Source organism: Metarhizium robertsii, assembly GCF_000187425.2.
Source record: "Metarhizium robertsii ARSEF 23 chromosome Unknown MAA_Scf_3, whole genome shotgun sequence".
Classification (NCBI taxonomy): Eukaryota; Fungi; Ascomycota; class Sordariomycetes; order Hypocreales; family Clavicipitaceae; genus Metarhizium; species Metarhizium robertsii.
In genome coordinates this window covers 3,443,699-3,462,463 of record NW_011942171.1, presented here as the reverse complement: position 1 = coordinate 3,462,463, position 18,765 = coordinate 3,443,699, and the positions used below count along the sequence as shown (strand labels likewise).

The following is an 18,765-nucleotide window of genomic DNA, read 5'->3' as shown; positions in this document are numbered from 1 at the left end:
ACCCGAACTAGACAAAAAAGCAAGAATGCAAGTATAAACTGAGAAGTAGACTAGTTGGAAAGAGAGGGTGGAAGAAAAGAGTAAAGAGTAACCAGGTGGCAAGATGTCGAGGCGGTCAGAGGTTGAGCGCCGCGACAAGATGGAATCGACAAGAGGATGGACAAGTCAAGCCTCGTGCCTGAACTTTCAGAACTGTTTCGCTATTAGGGCCGGTAAAGCCTGCATAGTGGGTCCCGAGTCTTGGTGTATGCCATACACACACAGCAGGCGGTGAGGCTGGGGTCTGGGAGTTGCATGGCAGAATACAATCTCTCAATTTTGGCGTATCCATGACCTGATTGGCTGGGCGCAAACGAGTTTCTGTACCACGACCAGACTTGTCAATAGTATTGAACAGACTGTGCGGACTGCCGGTGGACAGGGGCATTCTCTATTGCATATGCTAGATAGCTGAGAATCCGCTTCTGTTCGCGGCTAGAGCCTGAAGCACAAGTCCGTCACAATGTTCATCCTGGTAAGCCATTGTCCCTCGATGCGACACCCAACACCACTACTAACCCGTCTTATGAAGACCAAAATCTCAGACCTGGTGCAAATTGCTCCAGAGGACTTTTCAAAACACAGCATAGTCGCCATTGAAGATAACATTAATGCCAAATATGCCAACAAGGTACACTCTTGCTCACAATCCCACCTCGACTCAGGAAGCGAAAATGCCAACTCAGCTATTGTAGGTCATTCAGAAGATTGGACTGTGTATCTGTCTGTATGATATCCTCTGGTCCTCGGAAGGCTTGATAGGTCATGGGACGGGACTAGTCAACGTCAATGGTATGGGAAAACTTGCCACTCATCGCGTCTATCAAGGGTCCGCTGACGAAACCAAAACCAGTTGAGTTCCGCATGGTGGTGTTTCGTCCGTTCAAGGGCGAAGTCATGCTCGGCAGGATACGGAGCTCTACGCCTGCGGGCATTAACTTGAGGACGGATTTCTTTGACGATATTTTCATTCCCTTTGAGGAGCTGCCACAGGGTGCGGAGTAGTAAGTGTGTCCTGCGACGGCTGATGATGCTTTGGGGCTAGTGAGCGGCATAGGATGGTTTTACTGACCGGCCGACAGTAATCATAGTGAGCAGCTTTGGATCTGGAACCTTGAAGACGATAGGCTATTTTACGATAATCACGAAATGGTTCGTTTTCAGGTCATTGACGAGGAGTGGCATGACCAGACGCCGGCTGGACCAACGCAAGGGGAAGAAACCCCGGCCAAGACGCCTTACAGGATCAAGGGCAGCATGGCTCGTGAAGGTCTTGGTGCGTGTCTGTGGTGGGATGGCGCATAATAGATTCACGGAGGGCACTAGTAGGCGCACCCGCCGGTATGAGGTCTTGTACATTAAGTTTTGTCCATCTAGCATGAATCTACGACTTGATACCCTGAAGCAGACGCTCCTCAACGTCGTCCAATACTGAGTAGTGCTCAATGACCGCCAGATTCTCGGCCTCAGTCTTGAACTGCTTGTCGGGGTCCTGTCCGGGGCCGCCCATAGGGTTCATTGGCATTTGCTGCGCCGCCATTTGTTGCGCCATTTGACTAGCGGCTAGGAGATATTAGCACGTATATGCCACAGCAAATCGACGACCGACACTCACCATTGTCGCTTCCAAGGAGAAATACGTAAACGAATTGGAGGCCAAAGATGCAGAGAAAGTACCAGCTGATACTTGACATCCACCGGGGATCCATGTCCTTGGTCTGCACACCAGCCTGCAACATGCTCTTGAACTTGATGGTAATAGGGAAAGGCAATTTCACTAAGCCGAGTCAGCTTTTCCCACAAAACACCGTTTTCCTATTTAGTAGTCAAACATACTGATGACGTAGCCACTAAAAAAGGCGTTAATCCAACTCATAATAAGCGTATTCGGAATAATCATGGCCATGTTGTTCTTCATCATGCCCATCATGCCGTCCATGGCGCCAGGGTCCGTGAGCGGGTTGGCCGGCGGCTGACCCTTGCGGTCCGGCTCCTTGAGGTATGCACCCGACTCGTACCCGGCGCACAGAGTCTCCCGCCGTTGCTCAAAGGCTTTTTGCGAGAGGACGTGATAGTTTGACCGGAGCGTGACGCCGTGAGCCAAGGCGCGCTGCTCCCGCATGCCCTTGGCATCGAGCTTCTTGGGCGCGGTAGCCATGAGGACGGAAGCGTAATGACGAAGGACTCCGGTAAGAACCATGACAACGGTGATGGGGATCAGGATCCAGTAGCTGTGGCATTGTTAATATCTATCGGGACATTGGATACTGGCGACGGGAGGTGTAGAGCATACAATAACTGGGGATCCCGGTGGAGGGTCTGCACTGGTAGTTGCGCCATCGTCAATATATCCGAGTCGACAGCTCGCGGAAGAAAGAATGAGAAGAAATTGAGCGATCCTAAGCGCTCGTCGACTGCCTAAACGACGGAGACGGAGGTGGTCAGCGGTTGGAAGCAGTTGGGTCCTCGAGCCAATTACGCACAGAACAGCATCAGCTTTCCTGGCGGAGCTTCGGTTTCTGCCGCCACCGCCTTCCCGATAGGGGTCACACTACCCGCTTGCTGAGGCTACAGCTAAGGCCAGCTCTCCAGATCCCTTCCAGCCCCACGGTCGACTTAGATACATCGGACCAGTTGTCATCTGGAGGACACCTCGCCGTACCGTATTTTTGTTCAACGATTCGAATTCCCTATCCTGCACCGCGAGCAGTTCGCCGATTCAACCTCAATTATGGCTACAGAAAAAATCAGTCTGTACAATCTTGCAGGTAAATCCCACCATCAATGGCAGCATGACATCCCCAGGTAATTCGCGAAAGCTAACGCATGTCAGACCTCAAAAATACATCCGATGACGCTCTCCCTAACTACCTCAACTCCCTCAAATTCAAACAATCCCACTTCCTAACCGACGTCCGGCTGGCCCTGGGCTACGGCGCATTCGCCATCGCAGCCGCCTGTTTCGGATGGGACTACAAATTCGGCTTTGAAAACACAAAGTACTACACTGCTGCGGCTGTTGCCATATACACCCTGCTGAATGGCTTCCTTACGTTTTGGACGTCGACTGTGGAGAAGGGCACCGTGTACCAAGGAACGGCACCTTCAGGGGAGCGGGTTAGTTGTCCCAGACGTTGCCTTCATTTCTTCGGTGGATATCTACTAACAAGCGTAGATTACAATCCGCACAAACACAAAGAAAAACGACCCGACGTACTACGTAACTGTCATCTCCGAACAAAAAACCGGCGAGCCAAAGACGCTCGAAATTTCAAAGTCCTTCGCGTCATGGTTCGACGAGACTGGTCGCTTCGTCCCTAAGCCCTTCCAGGAATTCCTGGCTACTTCCGTCCCGGCGATTGGCAAGCAGGACCCCAAGAAGATCATGTCTGCTTCACAGGACGTGTATGGTGCTAATGCCGAGGTTTTGGATGCCATGTTGGCGGGGACTGGGGCTACTGGTAGTGCCACGGGTGCGAATGCGACTGAGTCGAAGGGTAAGCGGAGAAAGGCTTGATTTAGGATGCCCGGTGAAGTCTGAGCTGTGACATGGGATGAGGGGAGGAGTTGGCATGGCGTTGATCTTGCAAAAGAATCAAGATACCAGGTGCTAGCACTATCCTGGATGTATAAAAGCAGTTAATTCTCTTTGAGAATAACTCGTTATGAGTAACTCTGATAGTAGTAAGCCGTCGTGTGAACTATTCGATGAATCTATAAAGTATCACATTTACCTCGTGGAATCGCTATCCAAAATCCTCCAAACACCCCCATATGCTGGAATCTATTTCACATTTGCCCACGCACCCCGCGCCAACCGTGCCGTACTCCTCAATTCACGCACCCTATGACCACACGCAGTTGATAAATCTCGCTGGACCTGTGGCTCATACGCCAGCAAATGGCGAGACTCAAACATTCGCGGCAGTCCACCTACAATCTCCAATGCTATCTTGCCACAGCCAGCCTGTACTTCTAAACTAGGAGTTGCGTCTCCGTATTCAGCGGGCAACCAATCCGGTCGATCGGCTGATTGCTGTCTGTTTGCGAAAATACTGGCACAAATCTTGATAAGGCTGCGGATGTGGTCCTCCGCTTGTTCGGAAGCTTCTACAAGGATATCCTTAATAACTTGCAAGGCAGCCATGCCGTCGGGTCCGATGCCGAGATTCTGTGCGATAGCGATAGCGATTCGTAGAATCTTGTCTGCGTCTTGCTCGTAGATTGAAAAGTCCAAGTGTTTGACCATGAGTAGCACGGATATGCTGAAGTTGGTCCTGATGACGGGATCGGTAATGCTAGAATCTTTGCCTAAGGCGACTTCTAGCATGGGTTTGATGAGCTCAATGTAGATCTTCTGGAGCCAGAGGAGTCGAACAACAGCGAAGTTTTCTTTTGTTAGAAATCTCTGAGGGACAACGATGATTTCCAATCCTCGTCCGAGCTGATAGCCGGACTGGACATCGTTCGGGGCTGTGCGTAATAGCTGAATCAGAGGTTGAATTTTGTTGCCACTGTATCGTCTGAAGAGTCCTCCTATCAAAGAGAATATGGAAAAGCAAGTTTCCAGATTTGTTGCCAGCGACCCGTTGGCACTGTCTGCTCTAGTCTTTTGCAAAGCATCTTGCAAGCTGGTTGCCACATTCGCCATGACGGAGTCGAGCGTCTCAATATTGTGTTTATTAGCCAATATCGCAAGGATGGATCTCCTCACAGGTCGCAATGCGACTTCACCGACAGAGCTACCAGTAGCTGTCCCTTCAGTTAAGATTTGTTGTGCCACGCCAGTTTCGTACTGTTTGTCATGTTAGTTTCATTGAGGTCTACTCAACGAGGGCGTACTTACAAATTTGGCTATTCTAGAAGGCCGCACAGACTCCAGTATTCCGAGAGACAGAATGCCCAAATATCCAGAGGTCAACCAAGTCCAAGATGATGGCGCTGATACATTGACCTCTTCTCCGCGGAAGAGATTCAGTGCATATTTCTCCGCCTCGAGGGAAGCCTGCTGAGACTCATTAAGTTCATGGACAATGAAACCAGCCAATTCAGATAGCAGAGAAAGATATCGGAGTTCCTGGTGTGGTTCTGAGCCATTGAAGTCGCTGCTTTTCGCAAGTTGACCCCCAGTTTCGGTCGGCTGCGTTGCCCGACGATATAGTGAGCCCACTATATGAAGACCAATCAATAAAGCGTCGGTACGAGCTTCATTAACAGAGGTCAAGGTTGACTGAACTGTTGGTACGGCAGGCTCGCTAAAGGCGCTCGTTGAGGAAAGTTGGGGATACTTAACGACAATTTGGTCCAAAGATAGAGTCCCCTCCTCCACTGCACTGGCCTTTGCATCCTTTTCTAAGCAGGCCTCATTGAAATATCTCACAGTTGAGTGGATTCCGGCAACCAAAAAACACCATATTATTGGGCTAGTTGCCTGGTCAATAGCCGCCGACAACTCCAATTCAATAGTCCTCACGACTTGGACAAACTGTCCAAGTGACAATTCTAAGCTTGCTGACAGAGATGAGCATCCAATATACGCCAGAAGCGGGCCCAGTGACTGGATTGTGTCTAACGAATCATGCGTAAGGTTGGCAATCGATTGTCGAAGGATAGACGAGGTCTTAGCAACTATCGACGGGAAGCCCCCAGGATATGCCTGGATTATCCTCTGTAGAGCCTTTACGGATTCATTGACCAGCTCATCGGCGCCGATTCTCCTAGCCCTTTCGTCCCATTGCTGTGTGGAAATGTTAAACAGAGTCTCGCAGCTTTCAGCACATGTTGATATGGGTAGTAGCAACGCCAAGTCTGAAGTCTTGTGCCCTGCATCGGAAGCTAAGGACTTGACTTCCCTCTGCCCAATGAGAGCACCAACACCTTGCGCTGCCTCTGTAGACAGTTTGAAGTCCTCATCAGATGCGCCGGGCTTTGCGAGCAGCTCCAAAGGCCCTTTGTAGACATCAGCATATAGAGTCTTGAAAACTCCATCCACCGCCGCGAAGTCATTTCTATCATGTTCTGACATTTCCACATCTGTGAGTAGTAAACGGGTTTCCAGAATGATGCGCAAAATTTTTAGAAGATCCTGGCTATGTGTTGGTGATTTCGGGTGACGAAGATTCTCCTTGATGTGCGTAACTGCCGGCGCAACCATGAGAACAAAGGCGCTTGGGTTGGCGCTGAGCACACTAACAAGCAATCGACCAGCGGCGGTAGTATACATTGGCGTTGCTAAATCAACTACACAGTCTCTTGTAACGGTCAGTGTGTAGTCGCGCAGGTCATCACCGGCCAGTCTTGTCGTAAGAGCCTTCAGTACTTCCAGCGTTGCCCAAATCGTGTCTTCGATTTCTCCGTTTCTGACTTCATACTTCAAACTGGTCCATATTCTGTTGGTATATGGTGTGATTGATTCCGTTGGGTCTTTGTACTCTTCCAGGCAAGCCCTTATTGTCCGCAAAACATCAACCTGTAACACTTGTAAGCTAAACAGTACCGGGCCGGGTCAGCTTCAACTTACCTTCACATTGACTGTAACACCATCTCCTTGGTCTAATTTACCAATCAGAAAAGGTAGAGAGAGCGAAGCAAGACGATGAGTTGATGAGAAGCATTTGCGCAGCTGCAACTTCAGTTCCTCAGGCGTCACGCCACTCTGCGCAGTGCGAGGTAGGGTGATGGGGAAGTACGCCTTGAATGTTCCATAAATCTCCTCTAATATTTCCTTGGATGGCGAATACTCTGAAAGAAATAGTCGAAGTATATCAAACCAAACCATTAAGCAATCAGGATCCCTCTCAGTTTGACAAAGATGAAGAAGATCCTTCATAAATGCGGTATCCTTACCGTCCCGCTGCTGAAGGTCCTTAGCGACCTCTGGATTGCTGACTAGCGACCTCAGCAGCTCGTAGACGGCAAGGCGAGTTTTCGATATCTGTCGAGGGAAGTCCTCTTTAAGAGTGCACACCTTTAGAATAATGTCCCTGCCACTGTTTGGGTGAAATGACTTCATGGCAATAATTCGCGAAAGTGCAGTCGCCGACGGTAGAATACCAGCCTTATGATCGACATCAAACATGGCTCCGAAAAATGCGACCAGGAGATTGACTGCACACTGTAAGATATCGGGCAGTGCATCGACCAGCGGCTATGGGAACTTACCCTGGCTGGGCTTGAGGGCCTCCGGTTTCAGGTAATGCAATGTGAGGGATAAGAACTCCAAGGCTGCTAGTCATTAGCGAGAGGAAACATTATGATAACAAATGTAGCGGCACAACCTCTTGATCTGGCGGTCCAGTCTGGTGTGTCGCCGGCATCCCGCATCACATCGTCATCATTGCTGCCAGGCATCCATGGCTGAACAGACTCAACCCATCGTGCTACAGGGTTGGAATTTGGGGCGGCGGCTTCAATCTCTGTCCAGAAATTAGTCATTTGAACTTGAATACGTATACATTTTGAGCCAAGAACACGAACCCTTGGCAGCTTTCTGGGCAAAGCGGACTGATTTCGCCTTGTTGTCCTCCAGAACAAAGTCTAGAGCGAGCTGGCGAAAATCAGCCATGCCTTGAGGTGCGTGACGCACGACCGGCTGCCCTGGCAATAACAACCTGCCTGTGCTTTGAAAGATGCCTGATTTTTTGAGTTATGCGACGGATTTGTCTGCCAGCATGCGCTTGCGTTCTCCTTGGGGTATTGAGTCGCAAAGTGAGAGGGGCAGCAAGAGTTGACGATTGGCGACGCAAACAACTAGAGACAACTGGAAGGCCTCGCGGTCCGCAGTGCAGCAAGGCCTTGAACCCTCTTGAATATTCTCAGCGGAAGCGTGAGCTGCAACTGGTAGCCCAATAGTCGTCCAAATATTAGAAATGGATTTTGAAGGTTTGATAGCCCGAGGTCGGGATGCAATTGATGGTGGGGTCAACTTTTGGCCCCACCAACGGTTCTTGAGCTGTTGCGGGTCTGGCATTGCCATGATCGTATCGAGAGGCCAACCTAGAAGTTTGAGTCGCTTGGCTTGCATCTTTCCTGCATCGACACGGCCAACCTACGCATCAACGCCGTAGGTCTGATACAAACTTACAAATCATGGCTTCCGTAAGGATACCAGCACTCCGTCATTTGGCGACCTACCCCTTGCGGTCTGCCGCGCGCCTGCAAACCCAGCGTCGATGGGCCCAGGTCCATGATGTCAGATTTCTAGTCACCAAGCAACCACCGCAAGCCTTGCTTGACAAGTACCGCGAGAAGCTCAATCAAAAGGCCAAGAACGAGGGACATGGCAGCATTGACGACTTAAAATCTGCATATGCCGATAAAATCGATGCCGAGCGCAAAAGGGACGCCATTGAATATCCGATTCCCACGATCCCCCAAGCTCCGGAAACCCCTATTTCGCAGCCGAACCGAGGGCCAATTCCGTCCCAACAGACCGCCAATGCAGCATCCGCACCACCAAGCGCAAGTGGCAAAGCTGCTGTGCAATCATTAGACGAGATTGTGGACGTTGAGAAAATCCGTGAGCTCCCGGAAAAGGAGCTGACAGCAGTTTGGAGACTTCGCCACGCCAACTCACCACAGAAACTTTGCGCTGTCATTCCCACATCTTCCTACAAGGCCATGGAGGAAATGGCACGCAAGTCGCCCCAGTTCGTTTTACCTGTGCCTCACGAGAGCCAGGGGGCCGAGATTCACTTCTTGCAGTGGACCTTCGATGCCGCGTCCAACACCAGCACCGTGCTCTTCACTCAGCTGGCAGAGTTCAAAACCCGCGGCGAGTTCGCCCAGCCTCACACAACGGTGACGCACCACCTCGACTTGGCTGAAGACAAGGGCCTCGTATTGATGCAAGGGCAGACCATGGAAGACCGGGGTGTGCAACCTGAACACGCCAAATGGCTTGTCATGTGCCTCCAGCGATTCTACGGGGCCTGGGAAAGCACCGAAGCCGAGCTTGACGGCTCAAGGAAAGAGAGAGCCGACGAACGAAAGAAGCTGGTGGAGTGGTTTGGGAGCGGCGACTCTAGATTTAGTGTTGAAAAGCTGCTTGAAGAGGCGGAGAGGATTGGATAGACAAGCTACCCGATTGTATAACTTGTACACTAGATAGACTGAGCTGTTTTATCATCGTAGCACGCCTTTTGGACATCCGGCATGACGGAATGGGCACTTTTACGGTCAAAATGGCTAGTTTGACTGACTTAGTAAACCACCGAAGGAGTATAATAAGACCAGGCTGAGATTCGCGCCTTTGTAGAGTCTTGTAGGCAAGACATGGAGCCTTGTAATATGTCGCGCCATGAGACCTGCGTCCAACATCATGGCTATGTCTTTTAATGAGTGGGAACTATAGGGTACTGAGAGTGATTAGCTCTGGATATTTTCGGACAAGAACGAAGTTGAAGATGGCCTGCGTTATTAACCCTGGAGCGATTGTTTCGGGCGACAATTATTTGATCCTCGTAATGTATATGAAAATTCGGTGAATGAGCTTTCGCCTCGAAGTCGATCACACATGCGTGGTGTTGCGACTGGGATAAGACAAAAAAAAACTATATTTTGTTCCTATCATAGACTTGATTTGATGTTATCGCAGCATATATATATACTTATACATATATATGAAATGAAGGGGCACTGTTGGTTCTCATCGCCAGTCTCAGTCATCATATAGATTGCCGCTATTAGGTTTATCGAAATAAGAGCGAAATCGGCCAACTGAACTTTGTTCCAGGGCTTTCAACTCCAATTCTTGTTCGAATTCAACAGCTTGATGATAACAGGACCAGCTGAATGATAAAGGTCTCTCCTTCTGTAGAGATGGAGCTCCGCAACTCATCTTGTGCCTATACTCGCCCATGATCATGGACGATTCATAAGCTTGGAAAACAAACCTTGGTCAGACAGACGAGAGATCCCAGCTGGCAGACAGCTGACAGAGGAAATTTTACCTGCGACTGTTCCGCTAAACTCCCTTCACATTCATTCTCGTCCCATTGATTACTAGCATGTTTGCATCTAACAGAGAATTTCCCGCTTTTACTTCATTCCCGGTATTCCAAGTCAATCCAAACATCAACCAACCTCTGTTGACAAGGCCAAAATGATCCAGACGTGTTACGAATCGTGAGTTTTGAACCCCCTTACCTAAATAGCAGCTGTGATTCTCATCAGACCTGCAGAGTCACATCCTCTGCCCTAATAACCTTTCTAGTCGGATGCGATGAACACCGCTTCACACTCCACAGCGGTGCAATCTGCCAATGGTTTCCGAATCTGATGGTCTGGCAGGACCCGGAAGACCTTGTGGAACGATCTGGCGGGACCTTGCTTGGATACTGTCCCGAAGAGGACGTGTTTGCGTGGCAGCATATCGACACAGCCACCTTTGGCCGCTTTGCCGAGTTCCTCTACTCCGGCGACTACAAGGCACCGGGTGCCACGCTTGATCTTAACAAGAAGCCGACAAAGGGTCCCCAAAGATACCGAAACTGGTTCTCCATGGCGGCCTACTCCCGCTTCCGCCATGACCGAGTCGAAACCGGCGTGGCGTCCCTCGACCGCGACGCTCTGTGGACCCTATTCAAAGGCCTGAACTACACATTGTCCGATGACGCGGACAAGGAATCCATCCCCGTAGAGCCCAACACTATTCCGCAGAAGAGCTATGTTGATGTCTTTCTGTGTCATGCAAAACTGTTTGCGTTGGCTCAGGAACACTCGCTGCGGCCGCTGATGAGGCTGACTCACGATAAGCTTCACCGGACGCTGATTAATTTTAAGCTGTTTGAAGAAAGAATGGGTGACGTGGTGCAGCTACTGAAGATGTGCTATGAGAATGAACATGCTTCTGGGATTCGGGATGTGGTTGTTCACTATGCGGCGTGTCATGCTGAGCTGCTTTGGGGAAATCGTGAGTTTGTGGATCTCGTGGGGTCTAACTGTGAGCTTTCGCAGAACTTTATAACGGCTATTATAAATTACAGTGCTTGAGTGGATTGTGGTTTGTTGGAAAATTGCAGGATTTGAGTTTACTGTCTTGGGGGTGAGGCAGCAAGGGGGTGATTCGTGGTGTTTAGTGAAGAGATTGCCAGGTGTAGCGTAATTGAAATATGGAAAAGTAAGCTCAAGTGAGCACAATGTGAACATGAAGTGAAACTTCTCCAGTTTTTAGAGCTGGGTATTCATGTATGTGTTGTGATGTAGTGAGGTCTCTTACATCGATGCTGTTTGTGACTGGCCTACCGGACGAATAACGAATCTGACGCATGCCAAAGTTCTATAGGACACCCAGCCACCAAATTTTCCCCATTTACAATTCCATCCATATAAGTCATACAAATTAAATTCATGGTCAAGGTGGGCACTTGTGCAGTGCCTGGCATTGTCAACAGCTGGCAGCAAAAATGCCAGGTGCTATATAATATCCTGCGTTTCACCTGGAGGAGTTTTTTTCGTTTTGGTGCTCATTCATTAAACATTTATTTAATGTCTTTTTTTCTCTCTAACCCTCAGTGACTTCCATTCTACGAGAAAAAAAGCTTTCCATGGCGCCCGAGGCAAAGTTCACGTTTACCAAGTGCGTTGCTCATCCTTTGGCTACGTTGCTCGAAGTGCTAATTTGACGAGCAGTGTCCCCTCCTTCGAACAAATAGTGTTCAAATGCTCAGATGACACAACAACATGCAAAATTCATGAGCACGCCTTATTACAACGGTTTCCTCATATCAAAACACGAGTAGAAGCACGAAGAAATGCCAACCCAAATAAGGAAGTTGAATTCTCATTTCAGGGTACCAAGTCGGAATTTGAAGTATTTTTTCAGTACATATATACAGGAACTTACGATAGTCCTGAGCCCATATGGGCGACTCACAAAACCGACAGCAACGATCATAGCTGTCCCCCCGAGCCAGTCGCTAAGTGCAGTATCGGCAATGAAGACGATAGCCCCGAAGTAGCCGAGCAGAAAAAGCCTTGCAACAGTTGTCATGAGGTTTTGTACAACAGCTTCCAAGCTAAGCTTTCCGTCCTGAAGGCGCTTGTTCCCAATGTGGCTCACTATTCACGACCAAACCCGAATCCGTACGAAAGCTACGAGAACATCTTTAAACGGCATGTCGACATATATCTTTCGTCCAGAAAGTCATACTCTTCATTGGCCGTGTTAGCAAAATATAAGTTGCATCAATCACTGATCAGCTTTCAGCTACATGATCAGAGACTTGTTGACATCATCAGACTTCTTGAATACTGTTATGACACAGACCACCTGTCTTATAGTATAAGAGAAATCGTTGCTCATTACGCAGCGATCTATGTAGATAGGCTTTGGGAAAATGAAGACTTTGTGCATCTTGTGGGACACAACGGCAACTTTGCGATGGACTTGATGGATATCCTTGTCCACCAACGGCTTCTATAGATCGCATGTTCAGTAACGGAGATACCGGGACAGACATGACTTAATTCATATCCTCTCAGAGTTCGGTCATTCGACAATGAAAGGGGGTTCAAAACTAGACTTTTTAAATTCAACCGGAGAAGGATTGGCGGGTTTTCTAACGGCGACGGCTACGCGGGCATGGACAGGCGTGATAATAATAATGGGAAAAAGTGAAACATTAATTTTGCAGACCGGTAGCGTTGCCATCAGGCTTAGGACATTGCTTTACAGATTCGCACAACAGAGGCGATTATTACAAGAACCCCCAAGATAGCTCAATAAATTCACTCTATAAACCTACAGCTTTCCCATTTCCCCATTACAGCTTCGCCCTAGTACCTTGGCCCTCCTCCTTCTTAATCTGATCCTTCAACACTCTTCGCAGAATCTTACCAGCCTGCGACTTGGGAATCTCCTTGACAAACCGCACACCGCCACGCAATCGCTTAGGCGGTCCGACTCTCTCGCCCAGCCAGTTGATGATGTCCTGCTTCAGCTCATCGGATTCCTCGACGCCGGGGCGTACGACGACATAAGCACGCGGCACTTCGGTGTGCTGCTCGTTGTCCCAAACGCCAACAACGCAGACGTCGTTGATGTCTTCGCGGCCATGGAGCTTGGCTTCCAGTTCAGCGGGCGGCACTTGGAAACCCTCTGTTTTGTGTAAGCACATCCCTCTTTAAACAGTGAAGGGAACTTGGGGACAGGACAAAACACATACTGTACTTGATGAGTTCCTTCATGCGGTCGGTGATGTAAAAGTGGCCGCGTTTGCAGGCATATCCCACGTCACCGGTCCTGTACCACCCGTCTTCCGTGAAAGTCTCCTTGTTCAGGTCAGGTCTATTCCAGTAGCCGTGGAAGACATTGGGGCCCCTGACGAGGATTTCACCAGCCTATACCCATTAGCACTGCTTGCTGTACGACTTTGACAGCGCCCGGAAAAAAAAAATGAATGAAACTCACCTCTCCTCTGGGCAGCTCTTTGCCATTCTCATCCACAATCTTGGCCTCGACCAGCGGCACCAAACGTCCCACGGAGCCCTGGAACTTCCACCACTCGTCTGTCAATTGTGAATGGGTCACCGGACTTGTCTCCGACAGCCCGTAGCCCTGCTTCACGCCAATGCTAAGGCGCTTCCAGACTGCCTCGACGAGATCCACGCCAAGGGGCGCAGCGCCAGAGTTGATCCACCGGATCGACGTCATGTCGTACTTGTCCACGATGGGGTGCTTTCCCAGCGCGAGCACAATCGGCGGCGCAACGTACAAGAATGTGATGGAGTGCTTTTCGATGAGTTTACACGCCTTTTCGAGGTCGAATTTGGGCAGGACGACCATTTGAGAGCCGGTCTGCATCGTGACGTTCATGATGACGGAGAGCCCCTACGCGGCTGTTAGTAGATGGGAATTTTTGGTGTTTTCGTGGCCAGGGCGGTTTTACGTAGATGTGGAAGAAGGGCAGCACGCCCAGGTGTCTGTCCGAATCCCAGTTCAGCACCTTGGCATCGAGCCGTGAGGTCTGGTACGCATTGGAGACGACGTTGGAGTGTGTGAGCATAACGCCCTTGGGCAGGCCAGTGGTTCCCTAATACATCGTTAGTCAGTCTCGATGAAGGTCCGAGTCGCAAATGGCCACGCAACAACGTACAGAGCTGTACACCAAATAAGCCAGGTCTTTCTTGGGATCCAGCACGGTTCTTTTGGGTTGGAACCAAGCTCCCTGTGCTGTAATTTCAGTCCAGTGCTTGTATTTACCCGTCTCGTCTCTCCCGTCACCCATGAGAATGACCTTGTCGAGCGGGATCTTGGCCTTTTGGGCAGCCTGTACTGCCGTCTTCAGGAAGGGCTTTTGGGTGACGAGAGCTGCGGCTTTGGAGTCGAGTAGCTGGCGCGCAAGTTCGTCAACGGTGTAGGTTGGATTGGCAGGGCTCGAGACGCCGCCGGCCCAGAGAAGACCGTACGTCAAAATGGGTGTATCTATGCAGTTGGGCGTGAAAAGGGCAAGCACATCGCCCTTTTTCCAGTTGAACATGTGTCTGAGGCCCTTGCCAAACGCGATCGAGCCATTCTTGATGTCGTTGAACGTGTATGAGCGGTCCGTGTCACCATCGGTAAAGAGAACTAGAGAGACGTGTTTGTGAGTAAAGGCGGCCTCGATATGATTCACCAACCAGCTCCAGGGCCAAGCTGTAGAGGGAACGAACCGTGGTTATCGGGGTATTCCTTTGGCTGCTCGAAATACATGGACCAGACGTCAATATCGGGAATGTCCACGGTCCATTCTGACTGAATAGGCATCTTTGCTGGTTGGTGAAAGGCTGATGGTGTCTTGGAAATCTGAAGTCTACTACCGCGATGGTCTCTACTAGCAGGGCTAAACAGCAATGTGCCGCACAACACAATCGTAAATAGCACCCAAGCACAAATCTCGGAATCGCAAACCACGCCTGAATGAAAGCATATGGAGTCGAAGCTTTCGACTCGTCGCAACAGGGGCCCAGGGGCGATTTAAAGGGTAGTCGGCAAGCCACCGCGGGCACGGCGCAATACCACAACGCCGACGAATCGAGGCCACGAACCAGCCGTCTATCAAGTCGAAACTCGAAAGAGACGTCGACCAGGGCCACCCCAATGCCGGCTTCCGCGCTCCCGATCTACCCAATACTGCACTGGTGGTTCTCAGTGCCAGATTACTGTTTATTTCCGTCCGAGAAGCGCCGGTGAAGCCGACACTCGGGCTGTGGGCAATGCAACCACCATTTGTTTATCCAACTTGTCAATGGTCCGTCATGATACGAAGCCCCGTCCTGGACCGAGGTGAAATGCTCGAGGCTCCACACCGTGGGGGAAAACCGGACCAAACTCCTGATGGCGTTGCCGCGGAAGCTGGGGAGACCTAGAAATATTGGGGCAAACTCCATTTAGCTGATCCCGTAACGTCGAATGCATTGTGCGGGGAACAAGGCTGCACGGGCTCAGCACGGAAAGATTTGTTGCAAGGGCCTGGCGTCTTCGCTGCCGCCCTCGTGATGTCACCGGACTTTTTTCCCGTGGAATTCTAATGCTTGGTTGCCACCCACCGCAAAACTCCACACATGCCGCGGTGAAACTCGTTTCGGGTGTTTAGGGTAGCTGAGAACGAAACTCGAAAAAGTCGCTTGCACGATTGGTGATTCATCGCGGTGCACCGACTGCGTGGGAGCAAACTAATGATGCGAGGAGGTTGAGTTTCTTGTTGAAATGCCAAATAGCACAACTGCAACCTTCAAAGGTTGAAGCTAACGAGACCCAAAAGGTAAAAGATACCACACAGCCGGTGTCAACAGCGAAAAACTTTTATGATACAAGAGACTAGCTTTAAAGAGAAAAATCCTGGTATCAAGGAAATAACATGCCCAATCAAACTATCAAAGACCTTCGTATGTATGTCTATTCCCAATCCCCCATCAACTGTCATTCGCTATATTTGTGAATTGATGGCCTGAACGTATATCGTGTATCTAGTATCTATACCACTCTGTATTACTTGACTTGACTTGCCTTCTGCTTAATTTGCATCATTCACCATGCCGTGTCATGCATATCCCTCACTCAAATACCGTTGATATCCTCATATGACGGCTGTCGTTGACTCTATTTCTGGAGCCCATGCAGGTATCGCCTCGCAGCCTTCTGGGACTCTGCATCTGTCTCGGGCATGGCATGTTTTCCAGAGAACTTCGCGAATCTCGACAAAAACCTGCTCCACGGCGTCGATGGCCCAAATGACGTCTAGATGCTCGTAGTCTTCTATCACCTTGCTGTGTATCATCTTCACATGCGGCTCTTGCCCACTGGTAAACCGTCTCAGAAGTCGTTTGCCATCGACCAGCTGATCATTCCCACAAACCCACATTGCAAAGGGCGGAGCGAGTTCATTGTACCATTGACGACTTGCAGGTGATGAGCCATTGTGCAAGCCATTGTTGTCCTGTTGCTCTTCAAATCGAAGAACCTCCTCCGTTGACAGGATGCATTTGTGCCTGGCGAAGCCGTCTCGGCCGAGCCACCACCGCATGGTTTCTGCACTGACATATACCGGAGCAAATTGGAAGAGACGGTTCCTCAACCCCCGATCCCATCTTGCGTCGGACCAGTCAAAAAGAAAGGAAAAGACTTTGTATCCCAGCCAACCGAATACTGTGGGGTTCATAAATGAATGCATTTGCATCATGAATGGTATAAAGGCGTGTATTCCGAATATGAATTGAAACCAGAACGGGGAAATTTTCCGCATAAATTTAAAGTAGAATTTGTCGATGACGGGTCCAGCGTAGGCAGCTGGAGCCAGGCCACAAAACACCGTCAACTTCTCCCCGAGCGTTGGACACTGATCCTTGGAGAGAGCAATCAGGGTCTGGGCCGTGCCTTGCGAGTGACATACAAGTCCAAGTTTGTCGAAGCCAGTTTCTGCAAGCACGTGTGCCGTCAACGCTGGCAAGTCGAAAATGCCCATTTGTCGTATATTCCAACACCACATACGAGGATCGGCTGTAGACAAAGACTCATGATCAGGGCTGAATCCGCATCGGTTGTTGCCTAACCAGACGTCAAACCCGGATTTGCAGAGCCAAAATGCCAAAGAATCATCGTCATTGCTGCAGTAAGCTCCCGAACTTTGCAGCAGACCATGCATCAAAAGCACCGGGAATTTTGTCTTCTTATCACCGGGCCTTAACATCTTCCTGGGGCTATTTGTATCAGAGGTCTCGGCATCGGTATTCAGTATGGTATATTCTTTTGGGTCGTATACATGCCAGAGGTCGATAAGGAAACCATCTTCCGTGCGAACTTTGAACATGTCAACATCAAGTCCTACTCGTCGCGCGTAGTATCCAACATCACAGACAATCTTGTCCCTGCCTCCCTCGGTCGGTGGATATTCATCAGCAGTTCCCTCTTGATCACCGCCAATCTTCTCAGCCGAGGTTCGATGATCCCAAGCCTTTTGCTTCTGTTTGCGAATGTCTGCTCTACGAAGTTCCTCTTCGTAGAAAGGTCGCAATTTTCTCACGTCTCGTTGTGTCGACTTGTAAATGATTTTCTTGATCAGTTTCGGGATACTTGTGATCAGTGAACCAACCACAATGAAACAGAGGAATGAAAGGCTCAAAACTGCAGCCGAGAACCTGAAAACAAGGTATTGCAGCCTTGTCTTGAACGAGGGATGGCTGTAGAGTGGCAGCGGGGGAAATAATGGGTTGATTTGTGACGGATAATGATCATCTTGGTTGTTTGGACGCGTTTCTTCATCTGCACTGTAATAAAGTCTTGCAGACGTTTGCAACCCCGGAACTCCATTATTGAGAGAAGACGGCGCCTCAGCATGCTCTACTTCTGCGCCTTTTTCATGGCTTTCACCATCTGGCACAAAGCCATTGGCTTCATCCGCCACTCTGGTCGTGGCTCTCAACGGAAAATTCGGCAATTTACCGTTATTCTGAAGAGAATTCAAGGCAGGACCGGCAAACAAGGCTTTTGCAGCCATGGACACTGACCCTGTCCGTCCCGTATGATCCTGCTGCGTAGTTTTGCCAGCTTGGCCTTTGGTTTGAACCCCAAGTTGCGTTAGTTCATGACTTGGCGCTCTATATACCTTTTGGCCGCTAGGCTTCTTGGCTCTCGATGGTTTCGCCATGTGGTATTGGCATTGGCAATTTACACGCGACGTCAGATCGTGTACAGGTGCGTTGTTCTCTTGGCATACTGAAGTGCACGATACACAACAGAAGAGGGGGGGAGGAGACTTATACTGGTAAGAGCATTTGACAATTGCGCTCTCAGGAAGAATGGCTCCCCAGGGAGAGGGTCAAAGAGTTGAAATGTCACGTTCATCCCCCTCGACTGCTGACCGGGGTTCTCCATGCGCGATGATACAAAGCTTGTGGGGGAGTCGTGGGGTCAGCCACGCAAGACATGTGAAATTAGTCCATTTTGGATTCTTGTCTGTGCATTAGGCCTTGTGAAAGGCGGGACTGGACTACAGGCTGAGTCTGGACTCTGGTGTTTAAAGGGGTGGTGCTGAGCATTAGTACCATCAAAGGTATGCCTGGCAATAGTAACGTTGAAAGGATACTTGGACAAGATGACATGGAGAGGCGTGGGGTTTGAGGAATCTGGCTGGCGGAAGGAACGGTGGTTGTGTCCTCGACTGTCGACTGCACCTGCCCTCAACGACTTTAAAATCGCAAAATCCAGAACAACCAGCCTCATGTTCGCCGTATGGTGTATCCAGGAGA

The 18,765-nt window shown here is 49.9% G+C and overlaps 8 protein-coding genes across 8 annotated transcripts; 4 read left to right on the top strand and 4 right to left on the bottom strand.

Annotated features, from left to right (window-relative positions):
• Positions 1-502: 502 nt before the first annotated feature.
• Positions 503-1,344, top strand: MAA_03388 (RNA polymerase III subunit Rpc25; the record flags this gene model as incomplete). Its single annotated transcript, XM_007821386.2, has 5 exons — positions 503-514; positions 572-670; positions 735-831; positions 893-1,043; positions 1,122-1,344. 5 exons carry the CDS (start codon positions 503-505, stop codon positions 1,342-1,344), a joined length of 582 nt encoding a protein of 193 aa, XP_007819577.2.
• Positions 1,345-1,423: 79 nt separating this feature from the next.
• On the bottom strand, positions 1,424-2,379 carry MAA_03389 (uncharacterized protein; the record flags this gene model as incomplete). The annotated part of the gene is made up of 4 exons (XM_007821387.2): positions 1,424-1,602; positions 1,655-1,816; positions 1,876-2,270; positions 2,333-2,379. The coding sequence occupies 4 exons, from the start codon at positions 2,377-2,379 to the stop codon at positions 1,424-1,426; spliced, it is 783 nt and encodes a 260-aa protein (XP_007819578.2).
• A 391-nt stretch (positions 2,380-2,770) lies between these two features.
• On the top strand, positions 2,771-3,556 carry MAA_03390 (microsomal signal peptidase 25 kDa subunit; the record flags this gene model as incomplete). Its single annotated transcript, XM_007821388.1, has 3 exons — positions 2,771-2,807; positions 2,873-3,156; positions 3,215-3,556. 3 exons carry the CDS (start codon positions 2,771-2,773, stop codon positions 3,554-3,556), a joined length of 663 nt encoding a protein of 220 aa, XP_007819579.1.
• Positions 3,557-3,823: 267 nt separating this feature from the next.
• MAA_03391 (uncharacterized protein) lies at positions 3,824-7,603 on the bottom strand (the record flags this gene model as incomplete). Its single annotated transcript, XM_007821389.1, has 6 exons — positions 3,824-4,834; positions 4,886-6,508; positions 6,560-7,146; positions 7,201-7,266; positions 7,317-7,454; positions 7,516-7,603. The coding sequence occupies 6 exons, from the start codon at positions 7,601-7,603 to the stop codon at positions 3,824-3,826; spliced, it is 3,513 nt and encodes a 1,170-aa protein (XP_007819580.1).
• Positions 7,604-8,127: 524 nt separating this feature from the next.
• MAA_03392 (atp11) lies at positions 8,128-9,111 on the top strand (the record flags this gene model as incomplete). Its single annotated transcript, XM_007821390.1, has 1 exon — positions 8,128-9,111. One exon carries the CDS (start codon positions 8,128-8,130, stop codon positions 9,109-9,111), a length of 984 nt encoding a protein of 327 aa, XP_007819581.1.
• A 1,030-nt stretch (positions 9,112-10,141) lies between these two features.
• MAA_03393 (uncharacterized protein) lies at positions 10,142-11,031 on the top strand (the record flags this gene model as incomplete). The annotated part of the gene is made up of 2 exons (XM_007821391.1): positions 10,142-10,164; positions 10,287-11,031. 2 exons carry the CDS (start codon positions 10,142-10,144, stop codon positions 11,029-11,031), a joined length of 768 nt encoding a protein of 255 aa, XP_007819582.1.
• A 1,772-nt stretch (positions 11,032-12,803) lies between these two features.
• Positions 12,804-14,785, bottom strand: MAA_03394 (uncharacterized protein; the record flags this gene model as incomplete). Its single annotated transcript, XM_007821392.1, has 6 exons — positions 12,804-13,138; positions 13,206-13,380; positions 13,451-13,870; positions 13,929-14,072; positions 14,136-14,608; positions 14,659-14,785. The coding sequence occupies 6 exons, from the start codon at positions 14,783-14,785 to the stop codon at positions 12,804-12,806; spliced, it is 1,674 nt and encodes a 557-aa protein (XP_007819583.1).
• Positions 14,786-16,097: 1,312 nt separating this feature from the next.
• On the bottom strand, positions 16,098-18,164 carry MAA_03395 (sterol esterase; the record flags this gene model as incomplete). Its single annotated transcript, XM_007821393.1, has 1 exon — positions 16,098-18,164. The coding sequence occupies one exon, from the start codon at positions 18,162-18,164 to the stop codon at positions 16,098-16,100; it is 2,067 nt and encodes a 688-aa protein (XP_007819584.1).
• Between the last annotated feature and the right edge of the window lie 601 nt (positions 18,165-18,765).